The 16327-nt window shown below is 37.0% G+C and overlaps 1 protein-coding gene across 2 annotated transcripts in view; it reads left to right on the top strand.

Moving 5' to 3' along the window:
- Window positions 1-15089, top strand: part of C1QTNF7 (C1q and TNF related 7) — a 136420-nt gene extending 121331 nt beyond the window's left edge. Inside the window, exons 2-3 of one of the 2 annotated variants that reach the window (XM_065877875.1) lie at window positions 8208-8453; window positions 14109-15089. In XM_065877875.1, the coding sequence (XP_065733947.1) occupies window positions 8208-8453; window positions 14109-14740 (878 nt within the window). In that variant the 3' untranslated portion in view covers window positions 14741-15089. The remainder of the gene's footprint in view (window positions 1-8207; window positions 8454-14108) is intronic. The other variant, XM_065877876.1, reaches the window with a different exon arrangement.
- Window positions 15090-16327: the final 1238 nt, after the last annotated feature.

Here is a 16327-nt window from a genome sequence, read left to right as displayed (position 1 = left end):
CCCCAAAGGGAGAGCTGAGGAAGAACAAACAGAAGGCACTGGGGTGTGAGCAGCTCAGGTCTGATCCCGTCTTGCTCACAGTGCACTCCTAGTGCAGCCAGAGGAGGACAAACCGTGCTGTTGTGAAATCCCTTCCCCTGCAGGCCAAGGATATGTCTTGTTTTGGCCTCCATGGTTACCTATCCTCCTCCTAATGAATTCCAAGCAAAACACGTTTTCAACTTGAATTAGTAATTGAGCCCTTTGCCATGAAGTAATGTTACAGTTTCCTTCACATGATGTCAGGGAAAACCCAAGTGTTTAGAGACAAAAGAGCTCAGTTCAAATCCTGCCTGGGCCATTTTTAGGGCTGTGTGGACTTGAACCCTCAGACTCTCCATTTTATTATTTATAAAGTGAAGATAATAGCACCAACTTCATAAAAGTGGTGTGGGGACTGAGTAAATGGTGTCTTGAAAGCACAGTAATAAGAATACTAGTAGGTTCCATACATCCCAATTAATCTATTTTTTTTTTTTTTTTTTTTTTTTTTTTTGCGGTACGCGGGCCTCTCACTGTTGTGGCCTCTCGCATTGCGGAGCACAGGCTCCGGACGTGCAGGCTCAGCGGCCATGGCTCATGGGCCTAGCCGCTCCGCGGCATGTGGGATCTTCCCGGACTGGGGCACGAACCCATGTCCCCTGCATCGGCAGGCGGACTCTCAACCACTGCGCCACCAGGGAAGCCCCTAATCTTTTTTTACTTAGTTTTTTTGTGGTAAAATATACACAACATAAAATTTGCCAGAGTATACAGTTCTACGGCATTAAGTACATTCACAACGCTGTACAACCATCACCACCATCCATCTCCAGAACTCTTCATCTTCCCCAACTGAAACTCTGTCTTCATTAAACACTCACTCGTCATTTCTCCCTCCCTCCAGCCCTTGGTAATCACCATTCTATTTTCTGTCTTTACAATTTTGATTATTCTAGACACATCATATAAGTAGAATCATACAATATTTGTCCTTTTGTGACTGGGTTATTTCACTTGGCATCAAAGTCTTCAAGATTCACCCATGTTGTAATACGTGTCAAAAATTTCTTCCTTTAAAAGCTGAATAATATTCCATTGTGTGTATGTGCCACATTTTGTTTAACCATTCATCTGTTGATGGACACTTGAGTTGCTTCCACCTTTTGGCTATTGTGAATAATGCTGCTGTGAATATGGGTATACAAACATGTTTGAGCCCCTGCTTTCACTTCTTTTGGGTATACCCAGAAATGGAATTACTGGATTATATGATAATTCTATATTAAATTTTTTGAGTAATCACCATACTGTTGTGTATAGCAGCTGGACAATTTTACATGTCTACCACCTACATTTTAAATTTTTTTCCAGCTTTATTGTGATATAACTAACATATAACATTGTGTAAGTTTAGGGTATATGACATGAAGATTTGGTACACATATGTATTGCAAAATGATTAACACAATAAGATTAGTTGACACATCCATCACCTCAGGTAATTATTTTTTGTGTGTAGTGAGAACATTTGAGATCAACTCTCTCAGCAACTTTCAAGTGTATGATACAGTATTGTTAATTATAGACACCACGTTATACATTAGATCCTCAAAACGTATTCATCTCATAGCTGGAAGGTCCTTTGTTTGTACCCTTTGGCCAACAGTTCCTTGTTTCCTCCACACTTCAGCCCCCGGTAACCACAATTCTACTTTGTTTCTGTGAGTTAAGCTTTTAAGATTTCACGTATAAGCAAGATAATTTGTCTTTCTCTGTCTGATTTATTTCACTTAGCATAATGCCTTCAAGGTTCATCCATGTTGTCACAAATGACAGAATTTCCTTCTTTTTTGTGGCTGAATAATATTCCATTGTATATTTTATACACACACAGACACACACACGCGCATGCACGCGCGCGCACGCACACACACACACACACATATATATCACATTTTCTTTATCCATTCATCTGTTGTTGGAAATTTAGGTTTCTCCCATGTCTTGGCTATTGTGAAAAATGCTGCTATGAACATTGGGGTGCATGTACCTTTTCGAATTAGAGTTTTCATGGGAATACAGACATCTCTTCAAGGTAATGATTTTCATTTCCTTCAGATAGATACTACCCAAAAGTGATATTGCTGGATCATATGGTAGTTCTATTTTTAATTTCTTGAGGAATCTCCATATTGTTTTCCCTAGTGGCGGTACCAGTTTATATTCTCACCAACAGTGTACAGTATTCCTTTTCTCCATGTTCCCATCAACACTTGTTATCTCTGGTCTTTTTAGATGGCCATTCTAACAGGTGTGAAATGATAGCTTATTGGGGTTTTTTTCATTTTCAATTTCCTGATAATAAGTGATGTTGAGCATCTTTTCATGTACCTGCTGTCCATTCATATGTCCTCTTTGGAAAAATGTCTATTCAGATTCTTTACCCATTTTTAATTGGATTATTTGGTTTTTAGTCTTGAGTTATATGAGTTCTTTATGTATTTTGGATATTAACCTCTTCTCAGATACATGAGTGGCAAATTTTATCCCCCATAGGTTGCCTATTCATTTTGTTGATCATTTTTTTTGCTGTGCAGCTTTTTAGTTTGGTGTAGTCCCACTTGTTTATTTTTGCTTTTGTTGCTTACGCTTTTGGTGTCATATTCAAAAAACTGTTGCCAAGACCAGTGTCAAGTGCTTTCTCCCTGTGTGTTCTTCCAGAGGTTTTATGATTTTAGGGCTTACATTTAAGTCCTTAACCCATTTTGAGTTATATTTTTGAGTGGTGTGAGATAGGGTTCCAATTTCTTTTTTTTTTTTTTTTTTGCATGTGAATATCTAGTTTTTTCCAACACCATTTATTTATTGAAGAGACTATATTTTGCCTGGTGAGTATTCTTGGCTCCCTTGTCAAGTATTAGTTGACCATGTATGCATGGGCTTATTTTATTTTATAATAAAGAAAAAACAAGTTATTTACTGAAAGCTCTCAAACTGTGGGCACATTTTCTAGAAGTTGAATCTTTGCACTGATTTATTCAGTATTTCTCCAAGTATTTTCCATAGCTAGTTTAGCAAAAACTAAGGGTTTTATGACTTAAAATATTTACAAAACACTATATACTACATCCCTGCCTTACAGATTCAAAATATACATTAACATGAAGGCTTTGAAATCTATAGTACCACAAAGTATTATAATTTTTAAAATGGGTATTTAAAAAAATTAAAGATCTGTTACTTTATAATCCTTACAGAAAAATAGGATAGAGAGTCATTTACAACTAACATCCAGGACAGATCTGTTCAAATTAACAATATTTCCAGAGCTTTGATTTTCTAACTCCAAAGGAGCACACTAGTGGAAAAAAATAATACATTTTAGCACATATTCTGCATAAATTTACATAATTCAATGTAATATTTCAAAGTATTTTGTATGAGGAGTGACTGCTAATGTGTATGTTTCTTTTTGTAGTTTTAAAAATGTTCTAAAATTAGATTATGGTGTACATTGAATTGTATACTTAAATTGGTCAGTTTTATGGTGTGTAAATTAAATCTCAAAAAGCTGTTTAAAAGTATTGTAATGTGTATAGAGCCATGACTCACATAGTTCATTCCCAGTCAGAATAACCAAATTCATCACAAACGAGTGGGGCAGTGGTTGAAGGATGGATTTTTTAATACAAGGTGTTGAAAAGATAAAGTTGGATCCCTACCTCACACATTTTAATCAGAAAGACTCCAATGGCTCAAATTTTAAAGGTGAAAAAATGAAAATAAAATTGAAAGAAAAGTGGGAGAATTCTTTTTATTATCTTGAAGTGGGGAAGACCTTCTAAACACAAGAAATTGAACCTCCAAAAGTGTCTTCAAGATAAAAAGATTTTTTAAAATACATGAATGAAGTGAAAAAACAAACTGGGAAAAGCTATTTGCTGCTCATGTCATAAACCACATGCAAAGAATATACATATAAATATCTATCGCACTATTGTTTGTAATATCACAAGAATAAAAATGTCCCAAGTATCCATCAATAAGTGACTTGTTAAATATAATAGATTCTTACGATGGATATTCCACAGCGACCAAAAAATGAATGAGGCAGCTCTATCTATATACTGATATCTCCAAGCTAAGTGGAAAAGCAAGGTGCAGGAATTTGCATACAGTATGCCTACAGGCGGAAGGACCCACAAGAAACTAGCAACAGTGATTGCCTCTAGAGAAGGAACCTACATGTCTGGGAGACTGAGAGGAAAGAGAAGAGCTTTCCTTTTCATTGCACATCTTTTTTAAATTTTATGAAGGTGCATGTTTTATCTATATAAAAATAAATATTTTAAACACTTTAGACTATACAAAGTTAAAACAACTTAAATCCTTTATCTGTATTTCTCAAACAGATACTGCAAAAGGGACCCATAGACCCCAGGAATATTTCTTTAAATTCTCTCTTTCCTCTTTCTTTTGTAATATTCTCATATTCCATAATTTCTATCTAGTCTTTTTCCCACAAAAATCACACCTTCCCCGCCCCCAAAATCTCCTTTGCCCTCAGCCTGAGTTTTTTGTGCTAAACACTATTCTACGTGGTTGGAGACATCAATGGCTAACACAAAGATCCCTGTCCTCATGAAGCTTATATTCTATCAGATAGAGATATTTACAAATTTAAAAGCGTAATAAAATTAAGAATAATTTAGTAAATTAGAGGATGATGAGTACAATGGAGAATAGAAAAAAATAGAACAGAAAGAGGGCACGTCATGGATAGGAGAAGGTCGTTTGCAATGTTAGATGAAGAGGTGAAGGTTGGCTTTAATGAAATGGTAGCGTTTGAACAAAGGCAGAAGCAGATGAGGGAGGGAGACATGTAGGCATCTTGGAGAAGAGAGCTCCAGACAGAGGGAAGAGACAGTGTGAAGGCCCTAAGGCAGAGCGTATCTGGCATCTTCGAGAAACATCAAGGAATCCAGTGTGACAGATGATGAGGAAGTGAGAAGAGAGTAGAAGATGAAGTCAGGGAGGTAAGAAAGGTGGGCAACCAATCAAGTAGGGCCTTGTAGACCATGTACCATGAGGCTTTTGACTTTTAAATGAAATGAAGAACCATTACAAGATAATGCCACTGTAGTTTTCCATTATAACCCACACCCCTTTGTCATCCTGATGATTTGAGTCCCAAGCCTCAACCCAAGCCACTCACCATCATGTCATCATCACAGGTCAGGTGCCACAACACCTCGTCCCTCAATTCTGATGAGGATTATTAATGGATAACCATTCTGAGTGCCTTTCAAAGTATTCTAACTAGGAATGCTTTCAGCATTTAAACTACTGTGCAGACAATATTCTAGTGCATTTGTCAAAGAATTGCAAACCATTTGTTCAATGAATATCTTTGTTTCAGTTGTTTTAATTTATTCTTTCTTTGAGTACCTTTGCCTGGCTCTTGGAAATATTAACATCCTTCTCCCAAGCACATCTTTAAAATTTTTGCATCCTCTATCCATCATAACCTCAACTCTGACCACACGCTCCTTCATAGACTGATCCCCAACTATTGTCATGTGTGTTCTCAGCAACTCCGCCAGTGTCTGAGATGCCACTGCCTGAAGCACCTTCTCACCAGATCGTTTCAAGTCCCTCTTAGGACCAGCTCCTGGCTTCAGCTACAGCATCGCATTCCATGTCTGGTTAAAAGCCTCCTTATAAGTATCTGTTCTCCTCTTTTAAATCCCTTCTCAAAGCTTCCTCTAATCAGTTTTTTGCAAGGTGGAAGATCTAGCAATTTAATCATTCTGTCTTGTTTTAACTGACAAGGGTTTGAATAAAAGATTCTTTCCATTTTCTTTCATCTGAGGCACCTTTGGAAGGGCTGGAATGTTTATCAGATCTGCTGGGCTTTTCAGAACGTGCCTTAATCCCAGATGAGTAATAAGATAAATAATTTTGAGTTTGTGTTCTATAAGCAGACAGGGCATAGAAAAATGTTCTCTTTGATTTTTTTTGGTGGGGGGGTAAGGGCACTGGTAACATGGAGATGTGGTCAAGGATACAGAGCCTATATTTGGATAAGTTGCTTCAGTTTTTCACTAATTAGATTTCTAGGAATCAGACTTATTTTGAACTACATGTGCACACTATGTTTTTCTCAGTTTGTCATTCCTATGCTCTGGCAAATTTCTGGATCTAATTCCAAGATGTTACAATTTCCTCATGGGTGCTATAAAAGTGGTACAGTGTGCTGGTTAATTTTCTGATGTGGCTGTCAAAAAAAAAAGAAACTCTATCCAATTGCTTTTCCCACATGTTATGATTATCTCCTTTTGGCAAGTGTACACAAGGCATATACATTAAGCATTGTACAGATTTCTTTTTTTATTTTATTGATGTATAGTTGATTTACAATGTTGTGTTAATGTCTTCTATACAACAAAGTGACATATATATACATTTTTCTTCACATTCTTTTCCATAATGGTTTGTCAAAGGATATTAAGTATAGTTCCCTGTGCTATACAGTAGGACCTTGTTATTTATCCATCCTATATATAATAGTTTGCCTCTGTTAATCCCAAACTCCCAACCCTTCCCTCCCCTACACCCTCTCCCTTGGCAGTCACAAGTCTGTCCTCTATGTCTGTGAGTCTGTTTTCATTCTGTAGATATGTTGATTTGTAAAATATTTTAGATTCCACATATAAGTGATATCATATGGTATTTGATATGGTATCATATCTTTCTCTTTCTGACTTACTTTGCATAGTATGATAATCTCTAGGTCCATCCATGTTGCTGCAAATGGCATTATTTCATTCTTTTTTATGGCTAATATTTCACTGTGTATGTGTGTGTGTGTATGCATATATATATATATATATATATATATATACCACATATTCTTTATCCATTCATCTGTCGATAGACTTTTAGGTTGTTTCCACAGATTTTTTATTAAAGCATAGGTCCAACCATGCAATAACTGCTCATTTATACCACCCCAGAATCACATGTATACTCCCACCCAAGATGCTGATAGCTCTAAGACATTAGCCTAGAAAATCAAGTGTCCCAAGCCTACACTACACACCTCTCAGCCTATATGCCAAATGTGATGCTAATAAATGATCCATCATCCTCAGTGGCCAGGCTTTGTGGAGGGAAAAACCAAATCCCATTAGATCAGAGCTGAAGAGATCTGTTGCCTGCTTCACTCAGACCATGTGGCAACATGTGTGATTTAATTTCACTCAGCTCTTTAATTGAGCCCCAGTGCTAACAGCTTAATGGGACAGTAGGGCATTATATCCTGCAGATTTTAAATTAAAGTTTGAGACAACTCCACTCAGGACATGCACAGTACTCCAATTAACACTAATTGGCATTACACATGATTTTCAAATGAAAAACATGATTTTCCTGGAAATGTCACTTCCTTTCTCTTGCTTTAAAAAGCCTATAAATTCTAAGAAAACGACTGTGGAAGCATGCAAAGATTAGATATAAAGATGTCTATCTATCATGGTGTTTATGCTAGCAGAAAACTGGAAGCAAATGTCTATAATGGGGAATGTTGTACATAAAGGATAGTAGAGGCAAATGCAACAATTTTTTAATGTTATGAATAATTTTTGACATGGAAAGATGCTCACGATATATTGTTAAGTGAAAAAAAGTTAAAGACTTGCAGGAACGTCATAACATCACTTTTCTTTGTAGCATAGGAAGAAAACACCAGAAGGATGTATACGTCAAAATGTAAAGAGTAATTATCTGTGAGTGGTGAGAATAACTTTAATGTTTATCTTATTCATTTGCATCTCTAATTTTCCTTTTAAAAATGTGTACTTTTGCAAAAGCAAAACATTGTTTTTCAAAGTCCACCATTGATTCCTGCAGAAAAGAAAATGCAAATGCAACAAAGTGATTTATTCTGGATTTTTTAAAATCTTCACTGACTTCATCTCCACCAACCCTTGTGTGGGGCACTGAGAACTCTCTATCAATAAAGTGCTAATAATTTTCAATGGAATTATTAGGGCAAACAGTGTATTTAGACACACATGGAGAGGTGAGCCCTGGGGTGAATTTTTGCAAATGTCCATTCTCATGTTCAGTTATGCCAAAAACCCCACCTAAGAGGGTGCATTTATGTCCGTGTGTTTCTCTTCCAGAGCCAAAGATGTTTGTCTTGCTCTATGTTACAAGTTTTGCCATTTGTGCGAGTGGACAACCTCGGGGTAATCAGTTCAAAGGAGACAGCTACTCCCCAAGATATATCTGTAGCATTCCTGGCTTACCTGGACCTCCAGGCCCCCCTGGAGCAAATGGTTCCCCTGGGCCCCATGGTCGGATCGGCCTTCCAGGACGAGATGGTAGAGACGGCAGGAAAGGAGAGAAAGGTGAAAAGGGGGCTGCAGGTAATGAATGAAGTTCCATAAAAAAAACCCTCTGTCACCCCCACCTGAAAATCACTCCCTTGTTTTGTTGCTTTTTCTAATGAGAATTGCCCTTTAAATCCCTTCTCAACTTCACCTTCATTAATCGTAACAATTTACTGAGTCCTCACTATGCTTCAGATACTGCTCTAAACCCTCTACCTGCATTCTCATTGCATCGTAGTGACAACTCTTTCAAGGGGACGTGATCACGTTTTATACATGAGAACACAGAGCGGTAGCATGATTAAATGAATTACTGAAGATGGAAGTGCATGTCTAGTGACTGGCAGAGCTGGAGTCATCTAGAACATCTGATGTCCGTGACCTCTGGGCTGGTACAGCCAGCGGGCAATGGCTGCATGTGAGACAGCATAGATGGATAGACAGACAGATGGATGGGGAGGAGACAGAGAGATGAAGGAGAGGCAGGAACTAGGAGCCAAAAGCACAGGGGCCATCCTGCTCTGCACTCATATCCTTAACAAAGACACAAAAGGCTTACTTGTCACAAAGGAAATGACAATAATACTGTATAGCCTACCTTTCCTAGTTCAACACTCTCCCATCTGTCCTGTAGCAGCTGAAATATAGATGTCATATTGCTCTTTACAGCAACACAATTGTGTCCTACTCTTTCAGTAATTTTCACTTTTTTCCCCACAAATAAATTGGCCCATGAAGCTTGCCAGATTCTGCAATCCTTCAAAGTAAACTGAATTGAAACTCTAGTAAGGCTGTGTTAACCCTAAAAGAGGAAAATTTGGGTGGAATCAATCTTTGAAAACAAGTTTCTGAGTGTAAAATGTGGAACAAAAGACAGGAAGAAAAAGTCAGTAGATCTAAGAAATACATCTCTAGTCATTGCACGTGATTTACTGGTATTATATGAAACAATATCATAATATATATTCAGAAGATTAGATACCAATTCATTGCTGAATTTATCATGCAGAAAATATTTGGCAAATAAGAAGCTACTGAATCTATGACCCTTAATCAACACTAGATAAAGTATCTTTAGGTAAATTTTCAACATCAGATAAGGAACTTTTCATTTGGAGTTTACATTTCATCTTTCAAAGGCTCTACTTGGTAGCACATATGAACACTCTTACTGCTGTATCATGATCATGAATACGTTTGAAATCCTATAATAATAACACCAGGATCATAGTTAGATATTACTGGCCGTTTCAGTTTATTGTGTCTAGAAGCAATAATGTAGGAGTCACAGAAACATTCACTGGAGTCAGAAAGACATGACATCTTCAATTACTAACAGCATCCTTGAGAAGAAAACCTCTTTGAGCCTCGGTTTCCTTATTTGTAAGTTGGGGGTAGTAAGTGTCATTGTGAAATTAAGGAAGATAATACATGCAAAGTACTCAACAGAATAAGTGCCATGTAGTAAGCATTCCGTAAATGTTTGCTGTTATTATTTATTACACTGTGATCTGCAAATATTAGTCTCAGCTAAGTTTGTGAATATCCAAAGCCATATAATAAACTAGAAATGAGCTATCCATTTCATGAGGTAGTTCTAGTGTTATTTAAAGATATGTATATGGATATGTATTCAGAGCAAATTGAATGTTTGTAACTGCTACAATTTTAACCATATATGAGATCAGCTATCCCCCATATTCATCAATCCATTCATTCATCCATCCATTCATGCATTTTTCATTCAACAAATATTTTTGTGCACCTCTTGCTCTCCAGTATTGTTCTAAACCAGTGTTTCTCAACCTCCACACTGATAATATTTGGGTCCAAATAATTATTAACTGTGGGATGGCTATCTGGTGCATTGAATGACATTTAGCAGCATCCCATTTGATGTCAGTGACATCCCCCACCAATTGTGACAACCAAAATGTCTTATGGCATTGCCAACTTTCCCTTGGTGGGCAGTGTTTAATTGCCCCCAGTTGAGAACACTGTTCTAGGGAATGCAAACATGAACAAAACATTGTCCCTGACTTGATAAGCAAACATTTGGGTGGGGGAGGCCAATATGGAAACACATGATTACAATATGTCACTATCAACATCATCACCATCATCACCATTAAGAACTTACTGTGTGTCAGCAATTTTACATTTAGTACTTAATTTCAGCCATAACCTTATTAGCTAAAATTATAATCAATAATAATAATAATGTTACAAATGACAAAATTGAGATTCAAAAGTAAAAAAGACTTTCCCAACCTTAGTTATTTAAATCCAATATATATTGATACATATACACAAGTAAGGATATATGACAGCTAAGAAAGGTAAGAATGCCTTTGTGGTCAATGAAGAGAAGCACACCTCATTTACAAACAATAACAGAGTCCTGTGGCTTTGAGAATTAGCTTTTAATGTGGCTGGAACTGGACACAACTTGGTTGGAAGCTTCTGCTTCCTGTTCCCCTTTAATACCATATATGTCTTCTCATTCATCCCTACCACATCCACCTCAACCCCCTGGCAAGGTCAAGTATATGTCTTCTCCAACTTCCCTCCTCTAAATTACAAATACAGAGTTTATTATACTGAATTATCAATTTTCTGTAAAAATATCTGTCTCCCTCACGGGTCTATAGCAATTATTGTGGTAGCATATTTTTAAAATTTAATGCGAATGCACATCCATATAAATATCTTCAAATAACACTAGAACCACCTCATGAACAGATTATTCTACTTCATTATATGGCTTTGGATATTCATGAACTTAGCTATGGCCCATATTTGCAGATCACAACATAATATGTCATCACAGCTAACTTGAGGGTAGGACAGGTGTCATTCATGTCAATGGCATTCAGCCCTTGGAACAGTGCCTGGTATGTAGTGGATGACCAATCAGTATTAGATGGTTTAGATAAATGTATGCATGCACACATACATAAATGATGGATGGATGGATGGATGGAGAAAAGAAATGGCACTGAAGAAAAAAATCCTTGTAAGCTTGTTTTGTGGAGAACTAAGAAGAAATTCTTTCTCTCTAAGCTTCAGTATCTAAGCATAGACTAACACTCCATAATTCTCCTCTCTACCCAGCATATGTCTGACTGAATAGGGAGGGGGAATGATTTATCCCTTCATTCCATTCTTCATTAATTGGCTTTTATCACAAGGGTAAATCCTTCATGCAAACAGAAAGAATTACTGTAAATTATTACCACTAGTCCCTGATTATCTAACTCTCAGCAGTTCAAAATATTAAATAGCTATAGAGATCCAAGTGTTGAGATTATAAAGATCTTTTCATGGCTAGCATTGTAAAATTGCATCTTAGTATTTACGGTTTGGTCTCAAAGAATTTTCAAGAGGATGAAACCTCAAGCAATCTAGTCCAACACCTTCATTTCAAGAACTGGGAAACTAAAGTCAGAGAGGTAAAGCCCCTTCTTCACAGTCACCTAACTAATCCATGGCTGAATTAGGGCTTGTCAAGTCTACTGAGTCACTGTTTACTACTTTCCCAATGGCTTTAGAGTGAGCTTAGATCCAATTTCTTCATAGTACAAACGGGGCATTTGAAACTAAGACAATAAGTGACTTGCCCAAAGTTATAGAGGCAAAGAAATTTCAGTGCATAATGAAATTTAATGGCAGAAATTGTTACTGATGCCAAAATGTTTTTTTATTGATACATCAGTCACTGGTGAAGACAGCAAAAGTTAGCTCCTATTGAAAATAAAATAACAATGTATAAGTTGTAGTCCTTGATTCAAAAGTTAATTTAATAGTAAAATAGTATTCATAGTTCATTTCTACCAAAAAGAAACAAACACTGAAAGATTAGACTATTATGTCCTTATTTCCAGAAATAAATACCAGTTTGTTTTGGCTGGGGCTAGTGGAATTTCGACTTAATAACAAAAGTCATCTAGAGCTGGAGGATGGTCCTGTGACCAGTAACAATGCTGATCTTAGTCACCAAAAACGGGTTACATTTATTATTAGCATTTTCTATGCATCATAAATTATTACACAACCTCTTTCTAAAATTACTGAAACAAAATACTTGATGTTTTAAGGGTAAAGCTTTAATTCTCCTGAAACTTGTATTATCCAGAACACTTCATTGCTAAATTTGCCAAATAACTGAAAAATGATCAAATTCATACATTGATGTATGTGTAATATTCAAATAAATGATATCAAAGCACTATCAAGATAAAAGGTTTAGCTTAATAAAAGTTCCTGAGAACAAATACATAGTTAAGAGTAAAAGTACACAATATAACAACAATATGCTTTCCCTGACTACAAAAGTGCATTACAAATTACCAATCATTTGGATACTTTTCAAGAAAATATTTATGGAATGGATTTGGCCATAAAACTGAATGACATTTTTTATGCTTTTAAGTCACTGTTATTACATATAAGGTTTAAAAATTAAATAGATTTTGCTTATCACTTTCAACCCATGGTCACAATTTCTCTACATTTAGCCTATGGTTGACCTGTAGATATAAATATCTGAACAAACAGAAAATATTCCAGTATTATGATTTTGAATTTGTTGAAATCCTTTCACAGCCCTTATGTATTTTCTACAAATATGGAGACTCAGAGAAAGTAAAGGACTTGCCTAAAATAATACAACCATTTAGCTGCAGAGCCAAAAAGAATGAAAGGTTTTTTATTTCAGCCCCAAAAGTAAGAGGCATTTTGATGAAGGAAAAACATCATTAGGCTAAGACTTGGATTCCAGTCCTAGTCTTGCTACTGAAGCAAGTTTCTTCACCCTTCTGGGATTCAGTTTTCTCCTTCAAAAATGAACTCCTGCACAGTGGTGGCAGTCACTGTTGTTTGGTTATCATGACATATTGAAGAGCCCTTACTGTGGTGCACTTTACAAATGACACTCTGGCCACTGCCCCAGATGTTCAGATGCCAGAGTCAGGCAGGCATGAGTTCAGATCACAGCTCCATCACTCCCTAGCTCTGTTTCCTTGAGCAAACTAATTTCTCCATGGCTCAGTTTTCTCATCTACAGCGGAAGTAATAATAATTCTTAGTTCATAAAGTTGTGCAGGGCTTAAAGAAGATAATACATGCACCTAAAGCATTGACCCTGATACATTGTAAATGTTCAATAAATATGAGCTAATCTCACTTTAACTTTTTATTGGGTTGGCCAAAAAGTTCGTTCGGGTTTTTCCAAACCCAAACAAAACTTTCTGGCCAACCCAATATTAATAATCCTGATAGAAGTAGAATGGTACATAAGACTAAGTAGCCTCTAAGGATTCATCTTGTTCTGTCTTCCCCCATGACCTCACTCTGGGGAATAATATCATGCTCCTTGAATTCCTCCTATAGAGATAACTATCTATATGTGTCTAATTTAGCAGCAGGTAATCTGTCATCAAAATGACGGTTACTTATTTTAAATTAATCAGGTTTTAAATGATTTCTTACATATTCAGGAAAATTTTCTTGACATTTTGATGAAATTTTTCTATTTCCATTTTAGTGCATCAGTGATTTATTTAAATATTAATTATGTAGTAGTATACTGTTGAAAGTTGACTGAGAAAAACAATTTAGGGTATGTGGGCATGTTGTTTGTGACTCTATATTTACAGAAACTGTTAATTAAACTATAAACTCTTTTTGAAGGTTTGAGAGGTAAGACTGGACCACTGGGCCTTGCTGGAGAGAAAGGGGACCAAGGAGAGACTGGGAAGAAAGGACCCATGGGACCTGAGGGAGAAAAAGGAGAAGTAGGTCCTGTTGGGCCTCCTGGACCAAAGGGAGACAGAGGAGAGCAAGGGGACCCAGGGCTGCCTGGTGTTTGTAGATGTGGAAGCATCGTGCTCAAATCTGCCTTTTCTGTTGGCATCACAACCAGCTACCCAGAAGAAAGATTACCAATTATATTTAACAAGGTCCTCTTCAATGAAGGAGAGCACTACAACCCTGCAACAGGGAAGTTCATCTGTGCTTTCCCAGGAATCTATTACTTTTCTTATGATATCACATTGGCAAATAAGCATCTGGCAATTGGGCTAGTACACAATGGGCAGTACCGGATAAAGACCTTTGATGCCAACACAGGAAACCATGACGTGGCTTCAGGGTCCACAGTCATCTATCTGCAGCCAGAAGATGAAGTCTGGCTGGAGATCTTCTTCGCTGACCAGAATGGCCTCTTCTCGGATCCAGGTTGGGCAGACAGTTTGTTCTCTGGATTTCTCCTATATGTTGACACAGATTATCTAGACTCCATATCAGAAGATGATGAGCTCTGATGAGGACTGCTGGTCTGAATGTCCCAAGATCCTTGTGGCAGACACACTGATTTAATCTGGGGCCGTGGAAGGTGGGACAAGCAGAAATGAGATCCAAAAAGACACCCACTCAGATTCCAGAGAATTTACAGATAGTTCTAGCAGAATTTATTAAAACACATTGAACTACCAAACCATTGAAACCACACCAAAATGAATTCTATAAAACAATAACCCCAGATATGTTTTCTCAAAAGTGATGTTCATAAATATTTAAACAAATTAAAGACAATGTTACAAATTTTCTATTAAATTCCCTGAGTGCTAAAGCCAGCTGGCAATGATATTATATCATTAAATCTTCATACAATTACATTTTTGCCTGTTACTTAAGAGAGTCATAACATCCCAAAGTCCTTGACAATTCTCAAAAAGTAAAAACCCAAAGGTAAGAGAAGCCAAGTAATTTCAAGCAAGCTAAAGAGAAGTGATTATTTTACTATATTATTCATTCCTTCATGCTTGTATATATTCACTCAACAACTCTTTAATGAGCCCATATGAGCCAGACACTCTGATGTTGGGTCAGATTTAATGATTTAAAACAATATCTGTACCTTCATACAGGCTAATGTGTGATAAGCACACTCTCACAGTTCAGTGTGATGAGCAACATGGCAAATAAAGTGACTGGATGCTGGAGGCATCTGTTCCTGGGGGTGGGAGGCAGAGAAGATTTTACACATGGAAGGACATTATGTGTGCTAAGTGTATACTATTAAGTAGGGGGGAGGTATGCAAATAAAACAAGGAATTCAGAAGCTGCATTCTCCCCATCTCATCCTCAAACACCATCAGGAATGGGTGAAAAATCTAGAGATACCCTGGGAGGGGTAATGGAAATGAAGAGAAACAAGTTACAGAGACCAGTCAGTAGATCATTCTCCTAAATTCTTTATTGTGATGGTTACCCAGGACATATATTTGTCCTCTTAGCTTTCTCACAGATAAGAGCACTACTTTACATTATAGTAAGACATTATTTCTCATGGATTTCCCAAGTATTAAATTCAAAAAAAGCAAAGCATATGACCATTGATTTATGAATAAGTTGATGGGAGGAGTGAACAGGAGGAGAAGAGGGTGTGACCAAATATCTAAGCAAATAGCTGTCTCTTCAGTTTCACACATACCTTAGTTCCACTTTCTCTTAGTGTCAACATCTTGTTCACGACTGAACTGCAATTCCTCAATCTCACCCATAATACTCTCACCCACACTCCCTTGGCTGATAGTAATGGTGTTCTCTTGCTCCTCCTTTTTGACATCATCTGACCCTCCTTCCATGTATTCCTCTCTTTACTCTCTCATTTAATAAATATCATTTAATGCCTCCTATGTGTGAATCATCACATTGGGTTCTGTGAAGGCAGAGCAACATCAAGATGAATATAGAGCAGCCCCTGCCGTCAACTTTCTAAGGACATAAGAAAGGAAATGACATGCACACAAACACAAATACCTAGAATTCTGGAAATAAACATGCTGAAATATGCTAAGTGCTAAACTGGAGATAAAGACAAAATATTTTAGAAGGAATGCTGAGGG

The sequence above is a fragment of the Phocoena phocoena genome, chromosome 5, assembly GCF_963924675.1.
Source record: "Phocoena phocoena chromosome 5, mPhoPho1.1, whole genome shotgun sequence".
NCBI classification, from domain to species: domain Eukaryota; kingdom Metazoa; phylum Chordata; class Mammalia; order Artiodactyla; family Phocoenidae; genus Phocoena; species Phocoena phocoena.
The sequence above is the reverse complement of the archived record's forward strand: the minus strand, read 5'-3'. Positions and strand labels throughout refer to the sequence as shown.